Source organism: Panthera tigris, chromosome E3 (genome assembly GCF_018350195.1).
Source record: "Panthera tigris isolate Pti1 chromosome E3, P.tigris_Pti1_mat1.1, whole genome shotgun sequence".
NCBI classification, from domain to species: domain Eukaryota; kingdom Metazoa; phylum Chordata; class Mammalia; order Carnivora; family Felidae; genus Panthera; species Panthera tigris.
In genome coordinates this window covers 34,135,830-34,153,667 of record NC_056675.1, presented here as the reverse complement: position 1 = coordinate 34,153,667, position 17,838 = coordinate 34,135,830, and the positions used below count along the sequence as shown (strand labels likewise).

Sequence of the window (17,838 nt, the reverse complement as noted above, 5' to 3'; positions counted from 1 at the left end):
GAAATCTTTGTATTAATGCAAGTGATTATAGTTGTTTTGATAGTGTTTTGCTAGCAGAAGGAGAGACTTTTTCATGCATATTTCTCTGGAGGAGAGGCAGATTTTCATTTCATAGTGGAGAAGTACCTGGAATAATTTTTTATATTCTTGTCATTGCTATTGGTTGACTTTAGGCTGGATTATTTTTAGAGATTAAATACTTGTAATAACAAAGCAACTAGGTCCCAATTCCCAATTTATAATTCCCAATTTCTGTATGTACATGTGGTTTATGGAGTGTTTAGATTATCATTACAAATCGTTCTTTGATGTGCGAGTTTCTGTTTTCAATTGATTTTATATTTTCTAACAGGGTGTTAAAGCCTTTTTCCCCCCAAAATAAAAGGGGAACCTATGCTTTTATGAGCACCAGATAAACCCCTTGTGCTTAAATTTTTTTGTGTGTTAAATATTTTAGTTTATTTTATTATTATTTTCCAAATTGCTAAATCCCTGCTATCCTGGTAATGTAACTGGCAGGAATAGTTTCCTGCCAATTATTTATATTAAGCAATTTTTAAATATTTATAATATTGTTGGCTAATTGACTGTGAAGTTATTGGTATAAGTGGTGGGGGAGGGGGAGACGCCCCAAGACCTGGGAAGATATGAAAGACTTGAAGCTAGTTGGGCAAGAGTGTGTCCTTGCTCTAATCCTTTGTTATTCTTGCCTGCAGGAGTTAATGAAACAGCTGAATATGATTCAGGTAAGTGAGGATGAGCTCACCCTCCAAGCTTCTCGGTTATGACTTAGCTGAGAGACACACTTCCTCTGTGCTGGCTCTTTAAAAAAAAAAATGCAACTTTGTTCTAAACCTTTTTTGTTTTTTTTGCTTCTAATTTCCCTTGTGAGTTCTTCTTTGACTCATTTGTTACTTATATGGTGTTTAATTTCCACTTTTTGGTGAGCTTCTCCTTTCTGTTACTCATTTCCAATTTCATTCTGTTGTGGTTGGAAAATATATTTTGCGTGAATGCAGTCCTCTCACTGAGGCTTTTATATGGTCTGTCTTGGAAGATATTCCCCGGGCACTTGAGGACAACGTGTACTCTACCACTATTGGGTGGAGTGTTGTGTAAAAGTGTCTGTGGGATCTGTCGGTTGAGAGTGTTGTTCCAGTCTTGGTTCCTTGTTAATCTTCTTTTTTTTTTTTAATTTTTTAATGTTTATTTATTTTTGAGAGAGAGAGACAGAGAACTAGGAAGGGCAGAGAGAGAGGGAGACACAGAATCCTAAGCAGGCCCCAGGCTCCAAGCTGTCAGCACAGAACCCAGCACAGGGCTGGAACCCACGAACTACAAAATCATGACCTGAGCTGAAGTGTGACACTTAAATGCCAGAGCCACCCAGGCTCCCCTTCCTTGCTAATCTTCTGCCTGGTTGTTCTATACACTATCAAAAACCAAATATTAAATTTGCCAGCCATTCTCTTATAACTATATTTTTCTTCTATGCTGCCCATTTTTGCTTCCTGTATTTTGGGGCTCTGTTATTGGGTGCTTACATGTTTATAATTGTTATATCTTCTTAGTGGACTTCACCTCCAGAAGCATTTTTGTTTCTTTGTTTTACAGGTGATTTTGTCTAATTAGTATAAACCATTTCAGCTTTCTTAGGATTGCTGTGAGAATCATGTACTCTTCTCCATCCTTTTATTTTTAACATATTTGTATCCTTGAATCAAAAGTATGTCTCATGTAGACAGCATATAGTTGTATCTTTTTATCCAGTCAGACAGTTTCTGATTTTTTATTGGGTTGTTTCATGTGCACACAGTTAATGTATTACCTGTATGGTGGTATTTACATCTTCCATTTTACCTTTTGTGCTCTCTGTGTCTCATATTTTTTGTTCCTCTTTTTTTTTACATTCAGTGGATATCTTCTAATGTACCATTTTCATTTCTTTCATAGTTACTATATATTTTTCAGTTTTCTTCGTGGTTGCTCTAATGCTTACCATGTACATCTTAACATCAGAATCTTCTTCAGATTTATATCTGAACCTTCTGTTGCTATAATATATAAAACACATACAGAAAAATTCATAAAATACTAATTCACAGCTTAATAAACCATTATAAAGCAAACCATTCATGTAAGCAACCAAATATACCCTCTGTGTGACCATAGAATGGACAAAACATGGCTTACCTCACCAGTTCAAGCTTCATCCCAAAAGATGGGGAGTCTAGGGGATTGTAGCGATCCTGAACCAGTCTCTACTTTCCCCAAGAATGCAGACGCTGTGCATTTTTTCTGCAATTACGAAGAGAGCCGAGGCAATTACCTGGTCGATGTGGATGGCAACCGGATGTTGGACCTTTACTCCCAGATTTCCTCTGTCCCCATAGGTAAGAGCTGGGAAATCCACCCTTGGATGTATGTCCTCTCTCTGTTAGTTGTGGCCGTCCTGACTTTAGTTGCTCCCTCCAGCAGGCCCATCCCTGTGTATTGCCAGACTCTTTCCTCAAGGGCAGAGAAAAAGAACAAGTCATGGGTAGAGGGTCTATCATAGGGACTTTAGATGTCTTCTCTTATTTATTCTTCCTGGAAAACCCGCAAGGTGAGTGTGTATTAATACCCCCATTTTGTTGATAGATAAGCAAAGCTCAGAGAGGGGATTAATGCAGCTTGCGGGGGAAGCATGGCCAGGATGTGAACCCAGGTCTGCGGGACCACAGCCTCCAATGTCAGCTGTCTTAGGTTAGGTCTCTTGGAAGAAGAGCCTGAGGCAGGGGTTCTGTGCAAGTCACTTATTAAGGGCACACTCTCAGGAGACTGGGGAGGCAGGGAAAGGCTAAGAAGGATGAGGTTTCAGCCAGAGACTAGCCACAGCCTGATCCCACAATGGGGGGTGGGGGGGTGGCTCTGGAACATGAATTGCACCCTAGAGTTGGTCCCAGACTGTGCCAAAGAGGCTGGCCTTTTTGTACCCAGTGCTAGTCAGTCATTGCCCATTAGCTGCCAGAAGGAAGCGCGTGGCTCATCTTTTGGGCCAAGGAGCTTCCATTCACCAAGGGCAGATTTCCAGAGAAGGAGGTGGCTGGAGCCATTCCTGACCCCCACGTGGGCAGCCAGGAGAGGGGTGGCCGCCTAGTCAAGGTGAGCAGTGGGGGGCCACGGCCGCGTCTGCCTCACCAGGCTCACCTCCGGGCTCGCTGCCGGAGGAGGGCACGGCAGACGTGGGGCGCTTGGGCTGATTCAGACACGAAGGTTGCGGCTGTGCTTAGTGGTCTGTGGGCTAAGCGTCTCGTCTGGTGAAGCCTGTCCCTTGGTGCGTGATGCCAGCCCCTGTTTATTTCCCGTTAAGATGCGATTAGACACTAAGGTGACTTGTTCTTTTTGGGAAGCCCGTCATTCAGAGATGCTTTGGCCTCTGAAGGTGTCTGGGGTTCTGTGATTTGCACAACCTGGTCCGTGCTCTGTGTCGGAGTGGAAGGGCCAGGCTTATCGGCCACGGGCTGCAGGCCATTCTCTTCCCAGCTGGCTCCTCCCTGCCCCCCCAAGCCCCCGAGGGCCTCCCTCACTTCTCAACCCCAGCCGGCCGCCAAACGTGTGGGGTCCTGGGGAACAGGCCGGCACAAGTTGGGAAAATACTGGGAGCTGTGAAAGTTTTCTTGCGGCCATTTTCTTCCCCTATCTCTAGTCTTTGATGGGATTTTTTTTCTAACTGGTCACTACTGGGGATGTGCCAGATGCCTGGCACATTGCTAAGCACCTTACATGTTATCCCGTTAGACCCCTGCAGCAGCCCCATAACATCGGGCCTTTCATCATCGTCTCCACCTTGCCCACGGGGGCCAGGTTTCAAGAGGCCATGGGGTCTGCCCAGCATGTCCAGGGAGCCCAAGGATTTGAACCAAACAGTGTCTGCCTTCTAAGTTTACTCCTGTGATAGCCACCTCGCAGACGGCCACCCCTGCCCTGCAGTGCGGGGGTCCCACGGCTTTGAAAGCTCAGGCGTGGATTTTCCTGATCCATATGGACTGGCTTTGCTCTCATCTCTCCTTCTGAAGCCACTAAGACAGGCTGCATCTGTGACTTAGTAAGATTTCCCTGGAACTGGCTTATCTACTGAGGCAAGAAAGTCATAAACACCCAGGCAGCACAATAAAGAACCAGAACTGAAGGCCTCTGGCCACAGTATGGCTGGAAAAAAACCCACAGAAGCCTGCTTCCTTGACTAACAGACACCCTGCAGCTGTGGGCCCAGCAGGCCAAGAAGTTGGGTGGGAGATCAGAGAGGCTGCTCACAGCTCTGTCCCCTGGGACACCAGGTCCCCTCCCCACCCCCCCCGGGGCCCACCCTCCTCCCACCAGGCAGAGTGAAACCACAAGGCTCTTCAAGCCCCTTCACTCTGCGATGCCGCAGAGGAGAAAGTCTGCCCGGGGTGACACTGGGGCCTCCCCTCCCCTCTGAGCTTGCTAGCCTCCTCTCCTCTCACAGGCCAGAGCAGGCCCCAGGCCCAGAGCCTCGGGCGGGCCTCTCTCCTTTCAGAGCAAGTGTATTTAAACTAAAAAGTGAGTTGGTTTAAAGAAAATAGGTCTCTCCTGTTGCGAAGGTTCCAGGCTCTCGCCGTGTCACACACAGATCCCCATGTCATTATCATTCACCTGGTGTCCTTTGAGCGGCACATTTGGCCACTGCCTTGGAGGGTCTTCCAGTCTGGTCTCCTGACCTCTGTGGCCCCCGCGCGCCCCCCACAGACTTGGCCATCCCGCGGGAGTCACAGCCAGTGTTGGGAACGAGGAACAGAAACTCGAAGCACAGGCTTTGAGGCCGGGGCGCTCTGGCCCCAGTGAGTTTCCCTCTTTTCCGATGAAGGCTCCCGCTGACAGAGTATCGCGGGCTTTCTCTTGGTTTAGGGCTTCTGGCGCGTGTTAGGTTGCTTTTGGGCCTGGAGATATTGAAGCGTCATGGTTAAGATTTGTGCATTGGTCTATATTCGCGTGCGGAGGGCGAATTCATAGCAGGGCAGTTGCTGAGTCAAGGGGTATCCTAAGCCCTTTCGTGCTGGGCAGTCGAGACAGCAGGGCTCCAGGAAGCAGCAAACGCACGAAGGGTCAGGCGTGCATGTCACGGGGTTGCAGACTTTGCAGACTGCATCATTGACGTGCTCGGTTCCTGAGCAAACTGGTATTGCGATTCGACTCTAGCAGCGGCCCTGGGAAGAAGGTGAGGGCCACGGTTCATCACACTGGCCCGGGGAAGAACTCCCAGCCCCGGTCCTGAATGTGCCTTAACCTTGCGTTCACTGCCTTGTCTGGGGTTCTAGCCCGGTAGGGCTCACACCCGGGTTTCAGGATCGACGAGAGAATTTGGTGAAGGTTTCTGGCGGCAGCCTGAGTGATTCTAAGTCCAGAGGTCTGGGTGGACCCGAGGAGTGGGTCTTGTTGTCTGCAAGAGATAACAGGGCCCCTTGTGAAGGGAGGGGCAGGCTGTGGGGGAGGGGCACAGGGACCCTGTGTGCCGTGCGGGCCTCTAACCAAGACCCTAACCGTGCCCCCTCTCTGCAGGCTACAGCCACCCCGCTCTCCTGAAGCTGGTCCAACAGCCTCAAAACGCGGTGAGTCCCGGGTTACACAGTGTTCATGGAGATCCAGAGTGTCATTGGGCAGCCTTGGGAAATACCCCATTCGCTCACTCATTTATTCATTCATTCCACAAATGTTTATTGAGCACATACTATATGCTAGGCACTTGAAATGCCTTGGTGAGCAAAGCCACACAGTGCCCACTCCCACAGAGGCAGTAGGTAACCACACAGGTAAGTAGCGAATTGCATCCATATTAAGTGCTACAGAGAGAGGCAAACAGTGCTGTGTGGGCACGAAACAGTCACGGTGGTGACAACGGTGGACATTTTTTGAGAGCATAATATGTGCCAAACGCCATGTTCACCACTTCACAGCTGTGATGTTGACAAGTCTGGGAGGCAGGTTCTGCTGTCATCCCCATCCTACAGATGAGGACACTGAGGCACAGAGAGGTTAAGTATTTATCCAAGGTCACACAGCAGGAGGAGGTGCTGGGAGTTAAACCCACAGGAGCTGGGGGTTTGGGGGATTGCGGGGGGGTGGGTAGGGAAGGATTCCGAGGAAGTGACCTTTGAGCTGAGATTGAAGGAGGAGGTGCCTCCAGGGCCCCTGCAGGGAGAGGGGAGAGGGTGGGAGAGCAGCTTCGAAGCTGAGGAGTAAAAGAGGACAGCGTGGCCAGAGCCAAGCCGGAGGGACCTGACAGCGTGCAGATTTAGGGACCACACAGGCTGATGTCAGCCTCGGCACTGGTGATGGTTACAGAGGTGGTTCTCTGCGAGAGTGGGGGGCCTCCAGTGCACCTGCTGGCCTCACCTGCTCGGTGCCAGCAGTGTCCCCTCTTCAGCTCTGAGAAGCAAACCTGTCTGCAGACATTGCCAGGTGCCCCTAGTGGAGCGGAGGGCGTGGAGAGGCCCCGAGGCGAGCACCCCTGCAGGAGAGGGGCAGGAAGCTGCTGATCAGTCACACTGGATATAACCCGCGCAGAAGCGCGCATCCCCTCCAGCCCCGAGCGCACTGCTCAGTGAATTGTCTCCCTTCTGCTTTGTTATCACTTCCTTAAGGAGCCCTTTTAGACACAGTTTTCCTAATTGTTCCCGCCGTCACGCAGTCTTAATGCCGCCACATTTCCTGTTACTACCGTCGCAAATGACCGCCGGCTTAGAGGCTTGCAACAACACCCGGGTATCTTGGCACGGATTTTGTGGGCCAGGGGTCTGGCGGGCTCTGCGTAGGGTCTCACAAGGCGCACAAGAAGCTCTTAGCCGAGGCTCTGGGGCAGAATCTGCTCCTGTGCTCATGCAGGTCCCTGGCACCTCGTTCTCATGGTTTCCGTGTGGTCCCTCCGTCCTCCAGCCAGCAGTGGCCGGTCCTCTCTGCCTTCCTCCTGTTTCTGCTCTTAGCTAAGGGCTCATGTGGTTGCACTCAACCCACCCTGAAAATCCAGAATATTGTCCCCATCTGAGCTGATCAAGATCCTGAATCGCATCTACAAGTTCTGGGTCCCGGGATGGGCAGAAATTGTGCCATCTAGAGCACCCCTCTGCAATATGGTAAACGCATACCGTGTAGACAGTTGTGCTCCCCACACCACAGGGGGGGAAGCGGTTTCTCACCCCAGTTGGGAATGCATGAATTGCACCTGGTCTCCCCACCATGCACCCCTGCCCGGATGCCCTTCCCCTAACGGCAGACGTGCGTTTCCTCCGTTCTTTACCCGCGTACATGGAACCATAGCATGCGTGGTCTTTAGCGTGCCCAGTGGCTTGTTTCCCTCGAAGTCCGTCTGCGGGGTCCATCCTTGTGTGTGGCCGCAGACCGTGCACTCTCAGGGCTTCACGGCCTTCCATTGTGTGCACGCACTGCCAGGGACCACTTCATCCTACTGCCGACGGGCCCTTGGGCTGCATCCTTCTAGAACGTCGGAGCACGTGTGCTCCAGGGAACACGTGTGCTCTGGGGAACACGTGCATGCGCGGCCACGGGACTCAAGGCCAAGCCACCCTGCTGCCCATGGCCGTGCGCGCACGAGAGCGGCTTCAGCGGCTCCTGCCAGCGTCCCCAGCTGCTTGTGGACGTTCCTGCCCCCAGTAGCGTGTGAGTTCCGTTGCTGCTGCACATCCTCAGCCACACCGGGTGTCCTACCCAGGGTGGCACAGGGAGTGTGACTCCTAAAAAGAGGAATCTAAGACAGCAGGGATTGGGGGAGGGGGGGCGCGGAGCATTGGGAGCCCACTCCCCGAGCTTAAAGCCCCTTCTAACTGGCAGAGTTGAAAAGAATAGGAAAGAGCTACATTTCCCTTCTCACAAACGGCTGTGCCCCGCTGGGGAGGGGCTTGGGGACGCACAAGTTCAGGAGCTGCGGGAGCAGAAAGGGCGTCCCCCTCTAAAGGTCCCCCTCTGAAGGTGCCTGGCGAGGCCGCTGGGGAGGCTCCGCGGGTGTGTTTACATCCAGAGCCTGGCTTTGTTTCGAAACGTTGTGCGGATCCCAGATGCCTCGGCAGTTGGTGCTGGGAAAAATGTGTCAACAAACATGTCACACACATTTGCAGTGTCAGCTGCCTGCAGAGGCAGAATCATCCCTGAAAACACGTGACTTTGGGGATTCTGATTTCAGGGATGCCCTGCCCCCACCTGTCTGTGCCAGGAACCTGGGAGCCGCTTCATCCTCCCTTCCTCCCACCCACCTCTCAACCCTCACCCTGTCGGGACCTGTCCTGACCTTGCGTCTTCCCAGTGGCCCCTGTGGACCAGCCCCCCCGACCCCGTCAGGCCCACGCTCACTGCCTCCAAACTGCACCCGCGGCCCCCAGAGTGCGCCCCACCTCCCCCGCTTCAGATGCAAAGCCCTTCGCGGTCTGGCTCCTGCTGCTTCAGTCTCGTTTCTTGACATTTGTTCAGTCATCGATTATTGATTGAATACCTACTGCGTGCCGGGCACCGTTCTGGGTGCCGGTGAGGTCACGGTCTAGATCGATTGGGACCACAGTCCCTGCTGACGTCATTCTGCTGCAGAAGTCTGGGCTTGGGCAAGTGAAAGGAGCCCCCTGGCACGGTCTTAGAGAAGCCGGGTGCACCCCGGGCATCAGGCTGGGGGACCATTGGCCGACATGTTGCGTCTTGCAAATTCTTGGCTAGGGGTGCACTCACTCGGTGATGATGGTAATTTGCAAGTGGAGGGCAGGGTCCTGCCAGGCCGTTGAGGTCCCGTGAAGGGGCTGATCAACCCATTTGCCCCCCAACCACACCATCCTCATACTCCAACATAATTATTTCACGTGGCTGCAAAAATGAAGGCACGACCCCTGGATCCAATTTCTGGGCTCCAGTTACCATTTCTTATGTCACCAGGGTCACTCGTGACAGTGCCCACAATTTGTACAGTGATCATTTATCTGTACGATGGTCAGTGCACAGTCATTGCGCTGAGTGATGGGTGCAGTCTGACGTCCGTGACATGGGGGAGTGTGGACCCGGTCAGGTAAGACACGTGCCATCACCGTGACCCCCAGGCCTTTGCGCCTTCCTGACCATTCATCTAGACTGAGTTGCTGCCTCAGCTTCTGCTCTGCCGTCTCACTGGCTGCCTACAAGCACCAAGGGAGGAGCCCCCATTTTGGCAGATAAGGACTGTGAAGACCAGAGAGGTTAAGTGAGTTGCTCCAGGTTGCACAGCCGCTTCAACCAAAGCCCATCCCCTTCACACTGCACTTCAGGATGCTGAGCCTGACAGCAGAGCTTCTAGAAACCTGTCCTTACTGGATCCCACTACCCGAAGTCCCAGATACCTTCTGTTCTTAATGTCACACTTTGTCGAACAGGAGCACCACCCCCACATCTTCCGCGGTCCCAGATAGGCAGTCAGGCGGCCAGCCCGCCATCCCAGCCGTCCCCTCCGTGAGCTGCTTCCCCCGGAACCGGTGCTGGCAGTTCGCCTCGACCCTGGTCTCACAGTGAGCTAGATTTCTCAGGAGCCGCAAGGAGATGCCTGCAAAGGCCCCCACAGGCCAGCCAAGTCTCTGGGTTGCACCAAGCAGACTCGGATCCAGATCCAGCATCAACATCTACAGGCGGATGCTGCCTGCAGGTCGGGCAGAGGATGGAATCTGAGGTCAGCAAGCCCGCTTGGAGCCATGCTTCTGCCCCTTCCTTGTCTGTGTGACTCGGGGCAGGTAGCTTGACCTCTCTGCTCCTCACTTTCCCCAGTTCTACAGCGAGGAGGGTTACCGTCCCCCACTACTTACCCTAGACTCACCCATGTGGTCACAAAGCAGAAAAAGCAGCATGAATCTGCCCCAGTTTCTAGCAGTCCAAGGCAAGTTCCAAAGCCACCAAGGAGATCGCATTCTGGGGCCTTCTGATGCAGTGAAGCCGCTGTTCGGATTTGCACTGGGTTTACTGCACTGATTATGTCAGGAGAGAGGTACCCGAGCAGTCTCTAGGCCCAGTCAGTACCTCCCACTTTTGACGGGCGATTCGGCTGTGGGCTAGTTTCACATTCACACAGCAGGTGCAGAGACAGTTCCCACCTGTCTTTCCCCAAGTTCACCCAGTGCCCATACCGCCCTCTCCACAGCACCTTTGTCAAAACTAGGACATTAACGAGGGCACGTTATGTGGTACAGACCGCATTCAGATTTCCCCACTTTCCCCAGTAATGCTCATTGTCTGGTTCCAGGATCCAGTCCAGGGTGCCACATTGCGTTTGGCACAATCCGTTCTCATAACCAAACCCACCTGCTGCTGATCTTCCTTGTTTTTTGTTTTGTTTTTTTAAGTATTTTATTTATTTTAATTTTTAATGTTTATTTTTTATTTTTATTATATTTTTATTTCTTTTTAATTTTTTTAAATTTTATTTTATTCCCCCCCCCAAATTTGCATCCAAGTTAGCCAGCATGCAGTGCAATAATGATTTTAGGAGTAGACCCACCAACGCCCCCCACCTATTCAGCCCATCCCCCCTCCCACAGCCCCTGCAGCAACCCTCTGTTTATTCACCATATTTAAGAGTCTATTATGTTTTGTACCCCTCCCTGTTTTGGTATTATTTTTGCTTCCCTTCCCTTATGTTCATCTGTTCTGTGTCTTAAAGTCCTCATATGAGTGAAGTCATATGATATTTGGCTTTCTCTGACTGACTCATTTCACTTAGCATAATACCCTCCAGTTCCATCCATGTAGTTGCAAATGGCAAGATTTCATTCTTTTTGATTGCCGAGTAATACTCCATTGTGTGTGTGTGTGTGTGTGTGTGTGTGTGTGTGTTTGTGTGTGTGTGTGTCTGTGTGTGTGTGTGTATGTGTGTATACACACCACATCTTGTTTATCCATTCATCCATCAATGGACATTCAGGCTCTTCCCATATTTTGGCTATTGTTGATAGTGCTGCTATAAATGTTGGAGTGCATGTGCCCCTTCAAAACAGCATCCCTGTATCCCTTGGATAAATGCCTAGTAGTGCCATTGCTGGGTTGTAGGGTAGTTCTACTTTTAGCTTTTTGAGGAACCTCCATACTGTTTCCCAGAGTGGCTGTACCACATTCCCACCAGCAGTGCAAAAGAGATCCTCTTTCTCCACATCCTTGCCAACATCTATCATTGCCTGAGTTGTTAATGTGAGCCATTCTGACAGGTGTAGGGTGGTATCTCATTGTGGTTTTGATTTGTATTTCCCTGATGATGAGTGATGTTGAGCATTTTTTCATGTGTCTGTTAGCCATCTGGATGTCTTCTTTGGAGAAGCGTCTATTCATGTCTTTTGCCCATTTCTTCACTGGATTCTTTGTTTTTTGGGTGTTGAGTTTGATAAGTTCCCTATAGATTTTGGATACTAACTCTTTATTTGATATGTCATTTGCAAATATTTTCTCCCATTCCGTCAGTTGCCTTTTGGTTTTGCTAATGGTTTCCTTTGCTGTGCAGAAGCTTTTTATTTTGATAAGGTCCCAAGAGTTCATTTTTGCTTTTGTTTCCCTTGCCTCCGGAGATGTGTTGAGTAAGAAGTTGCTGTGGCCGAGGTCAAAGAGGTTTTTGCCTGCTTTCTCCTTGAGGAGTTTGATGGCTTCCTGTCTTACATTTAGGTCTTTCATCCATTTTGAGTTTATTTTTGTGTATGGTGTAAGAATGTGGTCCAAGTTCATTCTTCTGTATGTCGCTGTCCAGTTTTCCCAGCACCATTTGCTGAAGAGACTGTCTTTATGCCATTGGATATTCTTTCCCACTTTGTCAAAGATGAGTTGACCATACGTTTGTGGGTCCATTTCTGGGTTCTCTATTCTGTTCCATTGATCTGAGTGTCTGTTTTTGTGCCATCCTCCTTGTTTACCATTGTGCAGACCCCTCCCAGACTCTTCCTGACCCGTGCCCAGGGCACTCTGGGGGAAGACAGCTCTAGTCTTATTCCATCTGTGCTCCCATCTGTGTCTTTTCTGGAATGATGGACACATGTCATTATCCATTTGTGAAAACCTGTAGGATGTACTCCACGAAGAGTGAACCCTTATGGACAGCTGTAACCTTTTTAAAAAACACCATTTTAGGGCCACCTGAGTGGCTCAGTTGGTTAAGTGTCTGACTCTTTACTTCAGCTAAGGTCATGATCTCACAGTTGTGTGGGACCGAGCCCCATGTTGGACTCTGCTCTGACAGCACAGAGCCTGCCTGGGATTCTCTCTCTCCCTCTCTCTCTATCTCTACCTCTCCCCAACTTGCACCCGCACTCTTTTTCTCTCTCAAACTTAAAAAAGAAACCCACCATTTTATACTCCTGAAACCAATACTACATTATATGTTAACTAACTTGAATTTAAATTGAAAGAAAGAAAGAAAGAAAGAAAGAAAGAAAGAAAGAAAGAAAGAAAGAAAGAAAGAAAGAAAGAAAGAAAGAAAGAAAAAGAGAAAGACTATTTGACTAGCCGCAGAACATCTCTTGAGTTAGCATGCTTCAGTTTACTTAACCTGATGTTGGCATTTTGAGTGTTTCTCCTTTTTCAGGCTACCTGAATAATTAGATGCATAACCTTTGTCCATGGTGGAAATTGTTTCTTGAGAGGAGGTGGAGAAATGAGCTTAGCCGGGTCAGAGTATAAAATGCTGGGAGCCTCACCCCACTGAGGTCAGCATCTCCAGAATTGAATGCTATCCTTCAGCCTCGCTTTAAAGCAAGTATTTGTGACCAGCCCATGGGGAAATTTGGAGCCCTTGATCCTACGTGGGCCTCTGCGTGGGCCCTGTCGTGTGGGCAGCCAGTGGCCGTGCCTGTGATTTGAAGCCAGCAGGCAGGGCCCGGTTCTCTCCAAGAACGCAGCTACCTGAGTGTGGGACTGCCCCTTGGCCAGAGGCTATTTTAAGGTAATTTCGGCCAGGGCCACCTGGGTGGCTCAGTCAGTTAAGCATCCAACTCTTGATTTTTGTTCAGGTCATGATCTCACGGTTCTTGAGTTCGAGTCCCATGTCAGACTCTGCACTGTCCACTCGGAGACTGCTTAGGATTCTCTGTCCCTCCCTCTGTGCCCCTCCCCTGCTCGCTCTCTCTCTCTCTCTCTCTCTCTCTCTCAAAATAAATAAATAAATAAACTTTAAAGAAAAAAAAAAGATAATTTTGGCCAGCATTTTAAAGTGAGGTGATTTCCCACTAAAAGCTGCATTTCCCTTTTCAAATTTGGAAGCCCTGGCTCCCTTGGCCCAAGTTCCTGCTCTGAAGTGACAGTAAGGGCTGACCGACCCTTGGCCAGCTGGACAGGTTGACCTCAGTGGCCACCATGCCCCCCTCCCTTTTGGGTTATCAGAAGCAAGTGTCCATTTAGAATCAGGCGTGCACTGTTGATTTCCTTGCCGAGGGAAATACATCTCTGGACCCACATCGATCAAAATTAGAATAAAACATCAACATGTAAGGAGTCAGGTGATCTTTCTAACATTGCTTTTCTCACACTCAACCCATTCCACTTCTGAAGGGCTGCAGCCAGCTCCTTGATCAGACTGCTCTCCTAAGCCCTGCTCTGGGTAGAAATTCCGGAGCCACCACTGCCTCTTAATGCACTTTTCCCCATTTTTTTTCAAATATAATTCACATGCAATAAAACACATCCTTTGTGCTGTATAGCTCTGTGGGTTTCACCAAACACACAGTCATGTAGTCACTGCCAAAATCGAGGCACACCCGGACACCCGCATTCACAGCAGCACCGTTCAGTCACTGGGAAGGTGGAAGAAACCAGAGTGTCCATCAGTGGATGGAGAAATAGATTAACAAAGTGTGATCTATCCATGCAGTGGAATATTACTGAGCTCCTAGAAAGGAAGGGCATTCTGACACCTGGTACAACATGGATGAACGCTGAGGACATGATGCTCAGCGAAAGAAGCCAGTCACCAAAGGATAAATGCTGTGTGATTCCACTTTTATGAGGCACCCGGAGTCGTCAGACTCACAGAGCCAGAGAAGTAGAGGGTGGTTGCCGGGGCTTGGGGGAGGAGGGAACGGAGTTAGTGGTTAATGGGAACAGAATCTCAGTTTTGCAAGATGACAAGGTTCTGGAGATGGATGGATGGTTGCACAACAATATCCTTAACACTACTGAACTGGATGCTTAGAAATGGTTCAGATGGTGGGCGCCTGGGGGGCTTAGTCAGTTGGGCATCCCACTTCCACTCAGGTCGTGATCTCACTGTTCAAGAGTTCAAGCCCTGTGTCAGGCTCTGTGCTGACAGCTCAGAGCCTGGAGCCTACTTCAGATTCTGTGTCTCCCTCTCTCTCTGCCCCTCCCCTGCTAGTGCTCCCTCTCTCTCTCTCTCTCTCTCTCTCTCTCAAAGATAAACATAAAAAATAAATAAATAAAAAAGAAATGGTTATGGTGGTGGGGCGCCTGGGGGCTCAGTCAGTTGAGCATCCGACTTGATTACAGCTCAGGTCATGATTTCACAGTTCAGGAGGTCGAGCCCCGCAGCAGACTCTGCTCTGACCATGCGGAGCCTGCTTGGGATTCTCTCTCTCCCTCTCTCTCTGCCCCTCCCTTGCTTGCACATGCGCATTGCCTCTCTCGCTCTCTCTCTCTCTCTCTCTCTCTTTCTCACTCTCACTCTCTCTCTCTCTCAAAAATAAATAAACTTAAAAAAAAAGAAATGGTTAAGTTTGTTAAAATTTTATGTTACCTGTTTTTTCTTTTAACCACAATTTTTTAAAATATCCAAACAGCAATTCATCACCCAGACATTACCCCAAGCCCATTTGTACTCAGTCCCACCCTAGCCCCTGGCAGCCAGGAGCTGTTGTCTGTCCCTATAGTTTTAGCTTTTTCAGAATGTCCTATGAAGGGGACCATACAGTGTGTACTCTTTTCCTTTTTTTTTTTTTTTTTTTTTTTTTTAATTTTTTTTTTCAGCGTTTTTAATTTATTTTTGGGACAGAGAGAGACAGAGCATGAACGGGGGAGGGGCAGAGAGAGAGGGAGACACAGAACCGGAAACAGGCTCCAGGCTCCGAGCCATCAGCCCAGAGCCTGACGCGGGGCTCGAACTCACGGACCGCGAGATCGTGACCTGGCTGAAGTCGGACGCTTAACCGACTGCGCCACCCAGGCGCCCCTCTTTTCCTTTTTTTAATGTTTTATTTTTATTTTTGAAAGAGAGACAGAGCGTGAGCGGGGGAGGGGCAGAGAGCGAGGGAGACACAGAATCTGAAGCATCTCCAGGCTCCGAACTGTCAACACAGAGCCCCACGCGGGGCTGGAACTCACAAACCCTGAGATCGTGACCTGAGCCAAAGTCAGACGCTTAACTGACCCAGGCGTCCCCAGTGTGCAACTCTGATTCTGGGCGCTTTCACGCAGAATCGTGACCTTGAGACTCCCGTGTTCGTCCACGTCACCGCGTGTCAGCGGATTGTTCGGTTCCGTCGCTGACTGGTGTTCCGCAGTGTGCAGGGACCAGTTTACTTATCTTTCCCCCAGCAGAGGGACATGTGGTTTGTTTCCAATTTGGGGCAAATAAAAATAAAATCCACTGTAAACAGGCACGTACGTTCACGGCTTTGTGTGGACGTGTGCTTCCGTTTCGCGTGGGTAAATACCTCGGAGGAGAACTGCCCAGTGATGGGTGTGTGTGTATGTTCATCGTTGTAAGAAACAGCCCTGCCAGCTGCCTCCCAGAGCCAAACTTGGTTCCCTCCGGCTGTGACCAGGGTTCTGGCGGCTCTGCTCCCTCACCCATTCCTCCTGTCGTCCACTTTTTGTTTTTTAGCCATGATGATGGGTGGGCTGTTAAAATGATCATTATAGTTCGGTGATAAAATAATACTATAATTATAAAATTCTAACTGAATCCTAATTCACAGGAAGTTGCAAAAAATAGTACGACGTGTACCCCCCCCCCTTCCCCCAGTGGTAGTATCTGTAACTGCAATGCGATATCGCAACCAAGAAATGTCTCCGTCTGGGGCGCCTGGGTGGCTCCGTCATTTGAGCGTCCGACTTCGGCTCAGGTCATGATCTCACGGTCCGTGAGTTCGAGCCCCACATCAGGCTCTGTGCTGACAGTTCAGAGCCTGGAGCCTGCTTCCAATTCTGTGTCTCCCCCTCTCTCTGCCCCTAACCCACTCACATTCTGTCTCTAACTCTCTCAAAAATAAATAAACATTAAAAAGAAAAAAAATTAAAAGAAAGAAAGAAAGAAAGAAATATCTCAGTCGTCTTTTACACCCAGAGCAAGCCCAGGGGATTTCTCAGGAGAGTGCGGGGAGGTCGGCCGATCCCACCCCCTAGGAAACACCGTGAGCCTGTGTGAACACACCCGCTGTGAAAAGCTTGGTTGGTCTTTGGTCGACAGGGAGTAGTCACCCGTAGTAGTCCGAGAAGTCACCCTCGGTGTCCTACCTTTTTGCAGAGCACTTTCATCAACAGACCTGCCCTCGGAATCCTTCCCCCGGAGAACTTTGTGGAGAAGCTCCGGGAGTCCTTGCTCTCAGTGAGTCCCCGGGAGCAACCCCATCCCCACCCCCCACCCCCTGCGGGAAGGCCAGCTGATCTCCGGGAGGCAATGCCAGCAGGGGGAAAGGAGATCCATAAGGGTAGAGGATGCCATGTGTCTGCTTGGGTCTTGTTCTTGTGCTGTTTCTTTCCTGAAGAGTATTTTCACTTTTCCTTTCAAAGGACAGGAAGGGACTCCTTGTGCGCAGGAACAAAGGATCCAGGGGAAATGAATATTTGCTCCACGATAGGAGCATTGCGTGTGATTCAACCCTCCCCTACAGTTCGGTTTTAGTTGTTATGATGATTCAAATCCTCCTGAATCTCAACTTCCTACCTGTAAAACATGGGCACCTCGGGGGACGGTGGTTGCACCGGGCAGGACAGTCTGGGCTTTTCTTCATGCTGTTCTCCTCCATCCCCTCCAGCCCCGGGGCCTTCCTGGGCTTGTCCTCCACCCCCTGGAAGAGCCTCCGTCCACTCTCCCCAGTCCCGCTGCTCTGGGGGACGGTCCTGGTTCCCCCCCACCCCTGCCCAGCCTCCCCCAGCCCAGACTGTACCCCTGTGAAGGCTCAGCTCCGTCTTGGGCAAGCGGGAGTCCAGATGGAGCGAGCCGACCGCCGTTTCCCTCCCTGCAGGTGGCTCCCAAAGGAATGTCCCAGCTCATCACCATGTCCTGCGGCTCCTGCTCCAACGAAAATGCCTTTAAGACCATCTTCATGTGGTACCGGGTGAGGTTTGGGGCATGATCATGTGCACACACACATGCACACACACACACATGCGCACACGCGCCCAGCCCCCAGCCACACGCTCACCCCTTGTCCAGCTGTTCACCCCACCTGGCCACGGTCAAATCCAGAGAGGGCCACTGCCTGGACAGGGCTCTCCAGACGGCCCCTGGCATGTGGTGCAGAGAGCCGTCACCCGATGCGACGACACGGGTTTTCCTCGGCATCACAGACCCCATCCTCGCAGCCCTGGGTTGTTGTGGACAGAGTAATAGCACACCTGTGTATCCGTGCACTTACTTTGCTGCAAGCCTGCTGAACAATCTCATGTGTTAGTACCCAAGCGGAACGGTCGGCATCTCCAGTCAGCCTTGAGAGAGCACTTGTGGGGGTTCTGAGTGCAAAGTGGAAGCCCCGCGTCCCCCGGAGCGACTCAGATTGTGTCTCTTCTGTTTTGTCAGAGCAAGGAAAGGGGCCAGACGGGTTTCTCCAAAGAGGAGCTGGAGACGTGCATGATCAACCAGGTAAGGGCAGCGGGCCCTTTGGTCTCAGCTGCGGGGGG

The 17,838-nt window shown here is 50.5% G+C and overlaps 1 protein-coding gene across 2 annotated transcripts in view; it reads left to right on the top strand.

The window, feature by feature from the left end:
- The window catches only part of ABAT (4-aminobutyrate aminotransferase), an 89,958-nt gene that overhangs the window by 56,598 nt on the left and 15,522 nt on the right, over window positions 1–17,838 (top strand). For both annotated transcript variants that reach the window (XM_042972496.1, XM_042972497.1), the window contains 6 exons: window positions 717–746; window positions 2,276–2,393; window positions 5,560–5,609; window positions 16,463–16,543; window positions 17,184–17,276; window positions 17,738–17,800. In XM_042972496.1, coding sequence (XP_042828430.1) covers window positions 717–746; window positions 2,276–2,393; window positions 5,560–5,609; window positions 16,463–16,543; window positions 17,184–17,276; window positions 17,738–17,800 — 435 coding nt within the window. The remainder of the gene's footprint in view (window positions 1–716; window positions 747–2,275; window positions 2,394–5,559; window positions 5,610–16,462; window positions 16,544–17,183; window positions 17,277–17,737; window positions 17,801–17,838) is intronic.